We start from the raw sequence: 16006 nt of genomic DNA, 5'->3' as shown, positions 1-16006 counted from the left end.
TTTTTCACTCTTTACGTCAGGGAGTCACTGCAGCCGTCCGCCATTGGTTTAAGGCGTCATTCAGTCGCGTCCCGCATGACCGGGTTCGAGTCCTTGCCAACAAAGTTTTTTTTCACTTCGAATATTATATACTTAATTCAAACCGACCGGTACACAGCAGCTGATCAACAGCGGGTACCAACCTTTAAATGAATTATTATAAATAATATTCAAAGCGAATATATTACTCAAGTTGGTATCCCTGGAGAATTTCAAATATCCCGCTAAGGGTAAAGGGAAAATGAAAATTCCAAGATGGCGGACGGCCGCCATCTTGGATTTTGATGCAGTATGCCCACTTTCCCACTACTTGCATAAAAACACTACAACATAAAAAATATGTTTTTTTAATTTTTTTTTTGAGATGCCAGTCATTTGACTACTTTATGATATTCTCCATTACTTTCTATTCTTTGCTAATCCTTTATTCTGAACATAATTTCTATATCCTACATGCTCAGATATCTATATTCAACTTTTTAGTTCTATATAGTTTTTATTATTTCATATCCCTTTATTGCCAAATTAACTATGCCAAAATATCTTAACATCTACCAATCTCTTACTTACAGTCTACCAATCTAGATTGACTGATTCCTGACCTTCAGAGATGGCTGCAATGAAAACACTGGCAACTAATGTACAACCCAGTTCCTTACTGATCACAGGTGTTTTTAAGAAACATCTGAGTGTGCAGACTTTCAACAGAATATGAAGCTCAATGTGCGTGATCAAACTATGCGTCCACCTCCCTTTCGTGGACGCATTCCTTCTAGCTAGCCAATCCCTGCAGGCAGTTGCATTGGCATCTTCCTTGGACAAACCCTGATAAACTTGCGCGCGAGTCGCCACCAGTTGTTGAAGTGGCAGCATCCCAGTCACCAGCAGCACTGCCTCATTCGAGACCAAGGTGTATGCCGACGCCACATTAAGAGGCATACAGCGCTGTACTCCCTCTAAGAATCTTCTGTTATGCCCTACCGCCATGGCTCTCTTCTACACTGGGGCGCCACAGAGGAGGAATGTGTGTATAGTCTCCTCTTCGACACATGGGGCCCTCCAACATTCGTTAGTTACTTAACCAAGTTCTTGACAGTCTGTCCAGCTTTTGCACTTACCGCACGGACGTGACAAGTGAATGACCACCTGTCTGCATTTTATTTAAAAGGTACCCACCATGGGCTATTCCGGTAACCCGCCACTGCTGCAGTTCTGATACCAATGCCTTTACCTGCTGTCCTCAAACACTCTCGGTCGTTAACATGCCAGAGGCACACACCAGGCTCCGATGTACCCCCTCAGCCATTCTCAAACTAAGCCCCCAGCCTCATCGGTGGCTTTCCCCGGAATAGCATACAAATGCATTTTTCAGCGTATTTTACCATCCTATGGTTCTTTCCTGCAACGGTCATCTATTCTGGAACGATCTGCAGATTTGCACAGATGTCTGTTGCCCGTTCTCAACCAAAGTGATGTTGAAATATGCTTCCGAATGGGAGCATAGCCACTGATCACTGTGTAATGTTGATCCTAGTTAGTAGGATTAAGGGATCTTACGATGTAGAGTAAGCAGTTGCTTATGATTTTTCCATATTGTTAAGTTTAGTTTGGTGTCTTAATAATTTGTCGTTAACTTTTAGTAATAAAATATTTGTGAACCGAGGAAAAATTGATTTGTTCTGCCATTTTTTCTACTTGGTTACAGAAAGATCGTCCTTTCTCAAAATCTAAACCTGCATCCATATCAGCAGAGATAGTTTCTGTCCTGGTACTAGCATCTGCCTAGCAGAGCAATGTAGAAATGCTACACCGAAGTGCTTAAAGGCAAGTGGGAGGCCAGCTTAGCCTGAACCAGAAGTTGTCTGCCTAAACAGAAAGAAGGGCTCCACAAAAACAATTGAAGAAATTAGAAAGGTATTTCAGACTGCCCTTCAGGGCAAGAGGTCTAATTTGGAAAATTTGATTTTCCAAATCAAATTTGATTTTCCAGGTCAAAAGTGGAAAGTTGTGTCTCTTTATACGGGAAATAACACAGACTTGGATGAGGTGACATTCAAGTCGGAGTGCAGGTTTTTGTTCAAAACTGGTAGACAGGATGCCCAAACGGAAAACCACAGGGAAGTGTCCTAAGTGTTATCTTATTTGTTATAAATAGTATAACCAACTGCATGTGAAAATTCAAGTGTTCTTTAATTTAATTTAATTTAAGTGTTCTTTATTTGCTGATGATTTTTAAATTTACACAATATCTAGAACTTTAGCTATTATTGAGAGGCTGCTCCAAAATACAGTAATCCGTTTAAAATTGTGGTGCAAAACGACTGGGTTCACTTTTTCTCCAGAGAAAACAAAATGAATCTGCTTTTCATGCTTGATGAAAAACACTGACTCACAACTCTTTTTAAATGGTGAACATGCACACGGATTAAATTTTTAGGAATATGGTTTGATCAACGATTAACGTGGGTTACACATTTAAAGGAGCTGAAGGTAAAATGTTTAAAAATGCTAGATATGCTGACAGTTTTATCTAATACTTGTTGGGAAGCTGATCGAGTAAGTAAATTGCTTTTCTACTGAGCTGTAGTTCATTGCCACTTAGATTACAGATGCGTTGCTTATTTGTCTGCTCACTCCACCGCTCTTAGAATGCAAGATGTAGTCCATCATTCATTCATTCATTTTGCTACAGGTGCATTTCATTCAAGCCCAGTGGAAGTCGCCAGGGGGAAAGTGGTAAGCCATTCTTCTCTGGATATTAAATTTGTTTGTTAAGTATATAATGAAAGGGACATATTGGATTTAATTTTGTAAAAAACGCTGTTCATAACCTTTGAATTAAGCAATTGTCTAAATTATTACATTATATAATTACAGAAATAAAAGCGACTTGCAAAGAAATATAAAATGAGAGGCTGTTTACAGAAACAAAACTAATATGATTTAAATAAACTTGTAATAAAAGAAATAATAGACTTAAAAAACTGGTGAAATTGTATGAACAGCTTGTTAAAAATATTTTGAAAATTTTGGACAAATGGCAGACATTTAATATAAATTACCACTTTCCTTAAAATCAATTATATTTTAACTCTCTTTAAACACCTCTTTGAAGACCTGTTTCTTTGTTATTACTTGACAATCCATCTATATTACATTTAAATATAAATATTTAACTCTAATACAGCAGAATGAATTATATACATAAAATACCTATAGATTTGATTAATGAAATACTTAGTAGTATAATTAGTGTTAGTAAGTTATTACAATAGTATTAGTTTTGTTAATTAATATTAGTAAAACATTTTTTTTTATAATAAAGCAGTTAATATATTTTTAAGCTACATAAAGAGGTACATGCAATTAAGCTACATGTAAATATAATATGTACATGAAATGTAAAGAAAAAACCTTTATTTCTCTCCAAAGGTTAAAATTAAATTTTTGATTAAAAGATTAGAAAAATAACTAATATTACTGTTGTTGAAAAAATCTATTTTATACAATATAACTAAGAAATCATGTAAACAACAAAATTAAAGCGTAGTTAGCAGTAGATGGTGATCTGGTGAACTGTAAAATATCCTTTAAATGAAGAAGTTTCAATATTTTCAAAGCAAGTTTTTTAATACGTAATAATTTTAAAGAATTTTCACATTTTGTCGTACTGTATGATACTATCATTTTAAATAGAATTTATTTAAAAACAATTAGAACATACTTGTGTATAATGACAATAAAAAATTTAGATATGAAAATAAACGGAACAATTACAATACATGGTCATTTAATTAAATGGTAAATTTAATTAAAAAGTACTAAATCGAATCCGTGAGTTTATTAAATCTAAGAGCTCATTAATAATTTACCTCCTAAGTGTTAGTTTGTCGAGGGTGAACATTCTTTAACTAAGGAGTTGTCAAGTTAATTAGAACTTTTTACCGGTGTTTTTTCTTTTATGTATCACTTCTGTATTTATCTTTATATTTACTCATTTCTCTATATTGGATGATGATTATTCATCAGTTGAAATGCGCGTCTTTTTATAGATTTTTCCTTTTACTCTTTCAATGTATTCATACTTCAATTTGAGCTGAAAAATTATCTGGCCATCCACCCATAAGCACAAATATGTTGACCAATATTTAGGAAAATTTTCCCTCATCAATTTAAACTGACCAATGTGCAATCTTTTTGTTAAACAAATTTATTCTTAAACAATAACATACATCTCTACCACACCAGACAACGAAACTCTTTTTGTACAATTCAATACGATATTTCGCCTTACAAGAAAGGGCTTTATTATGTTTTCATTGTCATTTTTAATAAATTACCGAACCATTTAAAAAATGTTTCATTAATTTATTTAAAATACAATTGAAACACTCCCTTTTACAGAAACAAAATTACTGTATCTAAAAAAAAAGAAGATTTCTGCATGCCATTCAACAAGTACATACATATGTGCTCAAAATAATTTTCATTAATGTTTTCAGAATTATTAACTACTATGTATAGTGCATTATTATGTACCAATCAAAATAAAAGACACTATTTAAGTTTTGTGAACTTCATAATTTTTTTTTTTTAAATCTGCTACCACCATTAGGTATTGCTTCAAAGGATGACAAGAATGATAATAGTATGTGAAAATGCCATGTCCGACCAGGATTCGAACCTGGGACCTCCGGATGAAAGGCCGATATGCTACCACTCATGCCACAGAGGCCAGCGAGCTTCATCATTTAAGTTTTGTGAACACGAATTAAAAGTTAACCCCATTTTTATGAATAGGAGTAACTTGCGATGTTTGTGCTCAAGATATCATTAACAATTTGGTGGTACTTCGTGGATATGACAGTTGAAATCGACAAGAGCATGTTCACGCTACGAAAACGTTATGTTGGCCTATATTGCCTCAGCAGTGGGTCTTCGATGGTTACTGCAGAGAGAGTAAAGAATGTTTTTTGTCATGGCGCCAGAAAGAAGCTTCAAAATTTTTTATGCTTTTAATTATAAATTAAAAGCAGGACTGACAATTTTGGACAAATGGCAGGCATATCAGGGATTTGCAAACCTGCGGGTAAACTAAATCCACCAAATAGTTAACCATACGCAAAATTTTGTAGACCCACAAATGGGAGCCCATTTACAAACTAGAGAAATTAACGAAAAACCACAAAAAAATGTGGTGTGATACAAGTAAAGGAATGATAAATTCTTGTCTTGCAGAATTCATGTGGCATAATTGTCTTACAGACTGCAATTTATTTCAGAAAACTCATGCTGATATTGTTGCTTACTGTCCTCCTGAATAAAAGGTAATTTAATATTTAAAATACAATAACCAAAAAAGGATCAGCCAAAAAATCCAAATATTTGTATTTAACCATTGTGTGTTAAATAGCAAAAATAAATATTTCAACTTAATTAAAAAAATTTAATCCACAAAATCTTTAACTATTGCAGAACATTATTCTGTGAGTCATGATTTAAGGTAAACCAGTTGAAAACTGATTAATGTTTTATCTGTTTATGAAGCCTTATTAACACAAAGATTCACACTAATATATGGAATAAACGCCCAGTAAGCACCATTATTGATGAGGCATAAAAGTTCGGGTTTTGTGCGATTCAGTGTCTAAATATTGTTTGAGTTTCATTTGCTACCTCAAACTGATAGCAACAAAGAATAAATAAAATATAGAGTCTGGGATACACAGTAATTGAAAAATCATCAATTTGTAATTATTTAGAAAAAGCCTATCGTGTTTTTATAGATAATTTTTTTACTAGTATCCCTCTTATGAAAATGTTAAATGTAAAGAGACCTTCATGACTGGTATTGTCTGAAGAAATCATAAAGAAATTCGATATGTTTGAAGCTGTATATTGTATGAAAAATTTTGTTATTATGGCCTACAGGCAAAAAAGTCACAGATGCTACCTGTCATACTTCTTTCATCCAACTGAAGATAAAAAAGAAAAATTAGAAGAGATATATAATGCACAGACAGAATTGTGTATAGTAAGCATATGTTAGGGATAGATTCATTTGACATGTTGCTGTATTGCTACTTAGCTTTTAACTTTTTTACAAGAATGGTTTTGAATGCTTGTGTTATATGCAAGAAAAACTGTCTGAACAATAACATGAAACCTCTTTCTGGCACCAATTTATAGTTTCCACTTTAGATACTATTGCAGACAGATTGGTTTAAGGATAAACAGATGCTCATGAAATACAGAGGTAATGACTGTTCTCAAAGTTTGAATAAGCTACCAGGAAAAATGAAAAAAATCATGTTAGGTGTGTTTTAAAAGAGGACAGAATTACATAAAGAGCAGAAAGAAACCCAGCACTGTCAGTCTGTTACAGGTTTAAAGAAGGGTGCCATGCAATTTGTATCAAGGAAGCATATTTGTAAATAAGTGTATATTTGTAAATATACAAATATGTATAAGTATGCAATTGTGTAGTATTATGTAGACGTGCATATTTGTTAAATTATTTATTATTTTAGTTTATAAGTTATATTCTTAATTATAATATATACACAGCTTAACTGGTGAATTTCTTCACAAATAGATGGTTCCCTAAGTAATCATGGATCTCTTTGTTCTGGAACCTTTTTGTCAGAACCTGTTCTGACATTGTTCTTTGGACAATGTCAATATTGCTATTGCTTGCCATACACCAAAGTTGTATCCCATAGGCCCATTTGGCTTTAAAAACCCCTTATACAACAGTTTGTTATTTAACGACAACATGGACCCCCCCTCCTTCCTAGTGACCAGATCAACTGCCTAAGCTTAACATTTAATTACTTTCTTTTTTCTCTAATACGATTTTTCTATGTTAGGAAGTTGTGATTTTCCATGTCCAAATGAAGTCCTAGATATCATACACTATCTGAAGAATGAGAGATGTGAACTCCATCTTGGCAAATTCATAGGCAGACTCCCCTCCTCATTGTAAACGTCACATGACTCGACTTTGTAGTATTAACATGTACCTTCCATTTACCTAGCCATTCACTTGGAAGGTCTAATTCTGATTGCACTTTTTCCGATGCTACTATTGGAACACTGTCAACTACCATAATCCCCATGTCATAAGCAAAGAACACAAGAGTGATTTAGTTTGTGCTAGAAAGATCAGCAGTACAGACTGAATAAAAAATACATATTAATAGATATTAAAAAAAAATTCAATGATATCACTAAAACTGTGATCTTATGTTTAATCACGTGAATGAGCATAATAAAAAACATAAATAAAATTGTAAAGTGTATGGGAGTGTGCTTCCATAAATCCGTAATAGTGATGAGACTTCTTGTATCCTCTAGTGTTGCACTTCTTAAAAGTTCACATTACTATGGATTAATAAATATTTATTCATACTTTTACAATGTAAAAATATATTTCTCATTAATAACATCATAACTAAATACAGAGAATCTAACATTTTAAATTATCATTATAACTTTGTAATATAACAAAATATTTATTTCACAACATACAAAAACCAAAATATATTAATGAAATATAAAAAAACTTTTTAGAAACATTTATGTTTACATTTGTAATATTTTTAAAACTTTCTTTAAAACGTCTTATAAATTAGATAAAAAGCCTGAAAGTTACATATTACATAAATAATAGTAATAATTGTCGTCTTCCACTGTAATAAAGAAAACCTTAACATAACCAATACAAAGATTATATTTTCATTCAAAAATGTTCAAAGAATTGTGAGTTTGAAATTTAGTATTGTATTATTTTCTCACTAGTCTAATACCAATAACAAAGCCATGTGTCTCTCTATTAAGGATGTTTAGAATTTTGGAATATGTTCAATGTTATTCCTCTTATGTCTTGTCCCAAAATTATGCGCAGTAAAAAAATTAAAAAGGTTTATATTATTAAAAATAAAAACAAAAGGGACTTCTCATGTAATAATCCAATCTACAGTAAATGAAATAGAATACCTACCTAACCAGCCACATATTTTATTTAAGCTTTTTAGATCATTACACAAAGAATTCATATGATAATAACAACTATTGCCCATACTATGTTACTATAGTACAATACATAGTATACTTATTTGTAATTACATACACAACATACATAATTACCACAGTAAACATAGTTACAGTTAGATCAGCTTCAAAATAAGTCATACATAATATTTTCTTAATAAAAATAACTCCTTAAAATATGAAATTTATACTAAAAAAGAATAGTTTACCAAATTAAAATTAAACTTTAAATGTCTCTTTAAAATAATCCCCAAATATTATCAGTACAATGAATAATCTGATGATAAACAAATGGCATGACAAAAGTTAACTCCTTGGACACAACCAAGATCGTGAATTATTTGATTTTTAATTTATACTTTGGGGGTCAATCAAATGTAAACTGGATTTTTATCTTTAAGCCTCGTGTACAACATGAATGGACTGGGGAAATAGAATACTGACGGTAGATATGTAGAAGGAGGTATAGTTGCTTCAGCCACCTCAGCATTTGTGTATCTCTGGTCACAAGAGGTTCCATAGTTGATTCCGCCAAGTGTAAGTTTCTATGAATGAGGTTGTCAAACCTTCAAAAATTTTGATTAGACTGTATGAGAAATTTGATAATATGACTTTATCATGTATCTACCTAGGTGACTATATACAAGTGGGCCAGCAAATTTAAAGTAGGGCTTGAAGCTGTAAAAAATGAGTCACAGTTCATAGAAAAGTTTTACAACATTCAACTGATGCGTAATGAAATTGCTTCCGAAATGGATATCAGACATGGAAGTGCCCTTTTATTATCACAAAGCGTATTTGGTTCTGTAAAGCCTGTGTAAAGTGAGTTCCAAAACTTTTGACCCAAAATTAGAAACAAGCCTGAAGGAAATTTTCTAAAGGCTCCTGAATCAATTTCAATGGGAAGGAAAATAATTACTTGAATCAAATAATGTTATTTACTAAAATGTAACTTTATTTAGAAAAAAATCATATCTGTACAATTTGATAAATCTAGTAATTAATATGCCCTCCTTTATCTTAATTACTTCACGTATATGATTTGCCCATTGATTCAATAAATGTACTACACATTTTTTTATTTCTTTTTCATGAAACCAAACCAATATTATTATTGCTTTAATGAGATCAATTTTTGTTAAAATTCATTTTTGAGAATTGTTTTTTGAATATTGCCCAAAAATGTTCAATTTGGAAGTATGGCATGGCATCAAATTTTGTTGGAACAAAATTGGTGCCTTGTGGAAATCTGTTTTGAAAGCTGTGTCACAGACCTTTCCTTCAGAATTTTTATACATCCATTACTTCTCAATATACCATCTAGTGGAAATAATGGAACAAGGGCCTTCAAATGTGAAACAACCCTAAAACACATTTTTTTTTGGGAATATTTAACTGGATGGTTGGACATGAGATGTTGATGTGTTTTCATTTGATGTTTTTCTTACATATGGAACCCCCTTTGCCCCTGGAACATAAAAATGTGACTTGTCAGAAAAATAAAATTTTTCCAGTCTTCTTTCTCCAGTTAGCATGTGTTTCCAAAAGGGCCTTTTTCAATGCTGGTGTTAAAAGCTGTTTTTTTAGCTGACTGATGAGCTTTCCATCCAGCTGCAAGAAGTCAGCATCAACAGCTGTCACATATAAATTTGTTCCACTGGTTACCAATCTCAATTTAAGTCCACAGCAGATAATTTTGGCTCAAGTTTACTTTTTCTCACTTATAACCAACCTGTGGTTTTCTTTTATGGTAGTTTTTCTTTTATTGCTACATTTGCGTTTGCTTTGAGGTGAAAAGAAGCTACTTTCTTTGAATGATTTTAAAATAGCATTCACTGTTCCTAGTCCAGTATCACACTCTGATGCTATCTGTCGTGTCATGCTGGTAAGATCAGAAATAGAAACAATTTTCAAATGCTTTCTTGAAGTTATGTCCACTATTATACTCTTATATTCAAGACAGAATAAAAAATATGAAAATATGATTTTGTAATAAAAAATGAATTAAACTTTCACTAAACACTACAAATAACATCAAAATTGCTAAAAAACCAAAGAACAATAACCTTTTTTATTTTTTAACCTCTGGGTCTGCAGTTAAGCATGGCAGAGGATGAGATGAATGATTGTAGCGTGTGTGAAAAATGCCATGCCTGAACGGGATTCGAACCCAGGACCTCCAGGTGAAAGGCTGAGATGCTACCACTCGTGCCACGGAGGCCAGAGAAAGAATAATAACCTAACATTATACAGACAACTTAATAAAGGGGGTGTGGTCAAGCAGTGTAGCCACAACATAGAAATAAACAAAAAAAATCCTTATGTTCAGATTAATTTGCTCACTACTGTAGGTCTATCAATCCACTCCTAAATGGAAACCAGCTTATCAGTATGGAGTGACATTGGAATGGAGAGCCTTGCTCTCAAAGTGAATGTCACCATCAATCAATCAGAGATATAATTCTCCTTCACACAACAGTAGGCCTCATGTAGCCATTAGTGTTTGGGATAAACTGGATGAAATTTACTGGGAAACCTAAGAACATCCCAATGAAGTTCAGATTTATCCACTTTGGCACTGACAGAACATTGATTTCAGAGTGATAATGAAGTATTAGAGTTAGTGTATGATTGGCTCTTAATATATCCTCAAAGTTCATATGAAGAAGGGATCTACAAGCTCCCCACACATTAGAAGAAATGTGTGGAACTTCAGGGAGACTACATAGAAAAGCAATAAATACGTTATATATATTTATTTTTTACTAATATAATTGTTAAAAACAAAAGTCTTGGTTTATATTTGACTGACCCTCATAATACTAAAATATATAATTTCAGTTTTTTTTTTTAATAATTTAGTACCAAGAAATTACTATCTGACCATTTGTTTGATCACAGTCTACTCTTGCTAGCATTATAAATTACTTTTTCAATTGAAATTCCTTCAAATGCAACTGCAGTATGATCAGCAAAACAATAAAATTACCTTTCATGCCAATTACTACATTAACTTTAGTAACTTGTATTCCTGTTATTTAGATATGATAACGTTGAAAGATTTCAGGTTATTCTTCAATTTAATATTAATTTTAATTTTTGATAGATTAAAAGACAAAGGTCACATCATAGTTATAAATATTTATTATTTATATCTAATGCCATGAAAAATTTACTGAAAATATTATGTAAACAAACTGAAATGCAGTATAAAATAAAGATACATAAAAAAAATAAATGGAGAGGAGGTATTATATAGCAACATAAAATTCTTTTTTACCAAAAGGCAAATGGCAATTATAAATTTTAAGTAAAATCTTGAAAGTTTAAGTTTTAGTTAATTTTAACTAAAATCTTAATACTTTATTACCAACTGATTGTTCGCTATGAATATCTAAGCTGATAAATGAAATAAGCTACTGAAATAAATTAGGGTGTAAAAAGAATCAGAGAAAAAGGTAAATTTAAAAAATAAATTAGGAAAAAAGTTATTACAATACGTATATTAGTAGGGATATTAATTTTATTTTTAATTTTAAAATTACACTGAATTATAAAGAAATTCATGCTGCTGATACATACACAATTATACACTTCATGGACTAAAATTATATGATTTTATTTGTAGAGTTACAGTATATATTCCTCTCATTTCCTAGCTCATCATGTTATTTTAATTCACCATATATATATATATATACATATATTATTTATTTTCATTGGTGTATAAAAATATTAGGGTTTTCAATATACAATACCAAAATTTGCTTTAATATGTATATATTTCATTTTAATTAGTCTATTTTCCTTCTGCTGCTAAATAACTCAAAAATTCAATTAGGGTACGAACAGGTCGGCCTGTCATTAAATTCTTTTTTAAATATGGGTAACCTATTTCGGTGCTTACTCTTCCTGTTCCTGATATATCAATATGTATGAATTCTCCTTTTGGTGCAAATAACTGAAAAATTAATAAAAAATGAACTGTTAGTAAATTGATGTATACAGTTTATGAACCAAAGTCTTAAATAGGAACATTTTTAATTGGTTTTTATTTCTATAATTATGTAGAAATAACTATAACTCAGCATATTAGCCAACTGTGGTAAGTACAAATTATTTATTTCTTGTGTTCTGGTATATTTGTAAAACAAAAATCATGTATAAATCCAAAATTATATAAATTTTTTCCAACAAAATGATATTTAACCTTCAGTGTGTTAGCATTTTAACATTTACTGTTAAGAGAAAGAATGGACTGATTGAAAGTATTTGGACTAGACTGAGTGGATTGTCTTTTATATTCTGTGTTCTGCAGGTTTTAAAAAATACTTGTAGTACCATTTTACCAGAAGTGATGCTGAATAAGGTCAGTGCAATAGAGGAATGGGATCTACTGTGTGTAGGCAAGAAATATAAAAGAACACATCATGAGAGCAATGCGTTTACACATACAATCTCAACAGAGCAAAGAATGAATAAGCAGGTGGTAGCTAATTTATCCTATCTTGTGTAACTTCTGGGACCACTGTTAGACGTTGCTTCAGAGGATGAGATAAATGACAATAGTGTGTGAAAATGCCATCCCTGACTGGGATACAAACCCAGGACCTCCAGATGAAGGGTAGAGATATACTACCACTTGTGCTACAGAGGCCGGCAGTTCAGAAACTACTTGGTAAAGTTTATCTAACAAGAATGAACTCATTTCCATATTCTGTCTTAAAATAGTACGTTACAACAAAATAGAAGAAATTGTAAGCTACTAAGATAATATGGAGAACAAAGAATGAAAATCTTTTGCAACTTAATTGTGAGTTGTATAATTTTGTAATACGCAATATAAAAAAGCAGAAACAAGTTTTTTTTGCAGAAATGGGAAAGTATTAATTTTGGATTGGTTTGGTTGGATGAGTGAATAACTCTTGAAAGATTTCTTAATCTTAACTACAAAAATCATCTTGTCTCTTCTTGGAGTACATTTCTTTAATTCTTTCTAGCGATATATTAACATAATTCTACTTTTGGATGAGAACCATGTTTTCAATGGATGACATGAAGGAAGGCTTTCCTTCTAATTTAAGTACTGTTGCAATCTTAAGTGCTATTATATCAGATATTTGACATGCCATTGCTTTTAAGGTAGTGGTGTTGTTTTTGGTAATTCACCAAATTCACTATTAGTTTTAAGTGAATCAATGAAATAATTTTCAAGATTTTTCTCTTATATTGACAACAAAAGTTAGATAACTTATGTCTGGGAGTTAATATTTGAATTTCTGAATCTGAAAATAATAGTATCAAAGGTTAAGAGTTCCAGTCACTATTGACATGGTATACAAATTATATATTATATTATGTTATTATTTTATTAAGTGACGTAAAGTTTATTCTTGCTGAGAATAATGCGTATAATTCATTGTAAATTGAATTTCACACTTCATATTTACAGAATCGATGTTGATTAAGCATAGCTGGACTTATAAACTCAATTTATAAAAATAATTATTTAGAAAATCAACCAAGTGTAAATAACATTCTAGGGCTGATAAAATCTGTTCTATTATCATAAAATCTTTTTATTGGCTTGATGATACTCCAGCATAAACTAATTTCTGGGGATAGAAAAATTCTGCCAATACTGACCTATATATTACTTAGATATTCCTATTAAAGCAAGATTTAAAACAAACAAAATTGGTTGTAATGATGAATTGTTTTATATTACAGTGTAAGCCATGATGATCCATGTTTTTAATTTGAATTTCCAGATAGATATATATTCTGATGGAGCAGAACCATTGCTAAGCCCATGATATACTAAATTTAATTCTAATGTAAGTGTGCGATATAATCAACAATTAAATTGTTGGGTGATGAGATTTCAGAATTATTATTGAACACTTTTGAGCTGTAAGATAAATAAGAATTCACAAGATTCCCAATATTCAAAATTATCATTTTAATTTGTAAGTAATTTAAATTAAAATTTATTTACACATTTCAATTTTGTGTAATTTTAGATATATTCGTTCATGAAATGATGTCTATATATTGTTTAAAATACAGAATTTGACTACTTATAATGAACTGTTATTATAAGTAACAGCTTTTAATTTTTTGAAAATATTTTTCATTTAAAATCATTCTGGAGGCACAGTTAATCTTAAAATATGTGAAATATCTATATTAAAATTAATTAAAAAGGAAATTTATTATTCTTAAATACATTCATAGCACTGATCTTAAATTCTGATAATTTTTGTAGTTTTAATTGTGGATATTGATATTTAAGTTTATAAACCCGAGTGAGTCTTTTAAGAGTAATAAATGAGAAACAAATTGAATGGATATTAAACCACTAGTGCAACTGTTGGGGTTATCTGGACATAAGTGGGGAGCTAAAAGTTTTGAAAACACTTTACTATTCTCCTGTAAGTGATACTTGTGGTTTGAAGAGTTTGATGCCAGAATGCATCAATGTATCAATGCTATGTTCAACACTCAAAATTTGTATTGGTCTAGGAAATGTGTATTGATCTAATGCAATGGTCTTAAGTTCCTAGATGATGTTATTCTGAAACAAGGTCTCCTTGACTATTCAATTTACTTCAATCAACTATTCATTACTCCTAGCAATGATTACAGAAACTACTGCAGTTGAAGTTTTGATAAAGAAAAACTAATGTACAACAATGAATGCATTACTAACCATCTACATCATGATTAGCACATGATCATTGATCAGCTCACAATATTATTCATGATGATCTGCAGTTCAATGAAGTGTTTACCAGTTGGATACCACACTAGTTGACTGCAGAATTAAAACTGCAATGTTTTGAGGCATTTGAGGAACTTTTGTAGTGCTTTAAGGAACGTAATGGCTTTCTAGTTAAGATGAAACCTAGGTCACTATCAAGCAAATCTAATTTCTTGGATACCAATGGTAAGGATGGTACACCATACTTCTTCATCAAAACAAAAACGTTTTGCTCACAGTAATCAGCAGGAAAACAGTTAACATTTGTAATTAATTCTCTTCAGGAAATCATTTTGTTTCATGAATCTGCTGAAATCAATTTTTAACAATGTGGAATTCTGTGTGCAAGAGTTTTGTTGCAAATGACAATGATTGATCCCATATTCACTTGTTATAAACATCCAAGATTTGTTTTTTAAGTCTCTTCAGTATCCACAATATTTGAAACATTTTGCTGCTCATAGAAGCAATGGGAAGCAAGATGAAGAGTGAAGCAGGTAGTATATGTGTGACTATGCTATCGGTAAAAATACATCTTTCTAGTAGTATCTATGTAATAATGTAGCACTGCACTAGTATTGCATATTTCTGGGTACTGTACAAAAGAATGTAGCAAAAGTATATTTCATTTGTATTTAATAAATTATGAGATTTAAAGTTTTCATTTCTCTGTATTTTCAGTTTTAACCTAGAGGAATAATCTTAAGAGCTTTGGTTTGCGATTAACAGTTGAATTGTATACTACTGTTTTAATCCAAGAAAATGGTACACAGTTGAACCACTCAATCAGTGATATTAAAAATGTTACAATTAGGCAATATTAGCAAATTAACTGCATGAGGAAATGAATAACACAAAGATGCAATCTGATCTTTCTTCTGAAAAAGAAATTGGTTTACTTTTTTTTTTAAACATGTCTTGATCTTACTTTGCGAGTTGTTGAAATAGTTATCATTTGAATTTTGGTTACGTTTATTTTATTATTAATTTGGCACCATCCTGCTTCATTTCTCTATTATTTGAGATTTTGTTTATTAGATGTCCCCTTGCAACTCATTTACTTTGGATTACCAGTAATGTATTATACTTGAAAGGGTTAGAAAGAAAATTATAGAAACTGAACTGGAAAACCTACATAAAAATTCAACTGCA

General features: G+C 31.2%; 1 protein-coding gene across 1 annotated transcript in view; it reads right to left on the bottom strand.

Moving 5' to 3' along the window:
* Window positions 1-11890: 11890 nt before the first annotated feature.
* The window catches only part of LOC142321258 (cytosol aminopeptidase-like), a 45423-nt gene continuing 41307 nt past the window's right edge, over window positions 11891-16006 (bottom strand). The window contains exon 11 of the mRNA XM_075359256.1: window positions 11891-12052. Coding sequence (XP_075215371.1) covers window positions 11891-12052 — 162 coding nt within the window. The remainder of the gene's footprint in view (window positions 12053-16006) is intronic.

The sequence above is a fragment of the Lycorma delicatula genome, chromosome 3 (assembly GCF_047948215.1).
Source record: "Lycorma delicatula isolate Av1 chromosome 3, ASM4794821v1, whole genome shotgun sequence".
NCBI lineage: Eukaryota > Metazoa > Arthropoda > Insecta > Hemiptera > Fulgoridae > Lycorma > Lycorma delicatula.
Note: the sequence above shows the minus strand (reverse complement) of the source record. Positions and strands in the feature narration are given on the sequence as shown.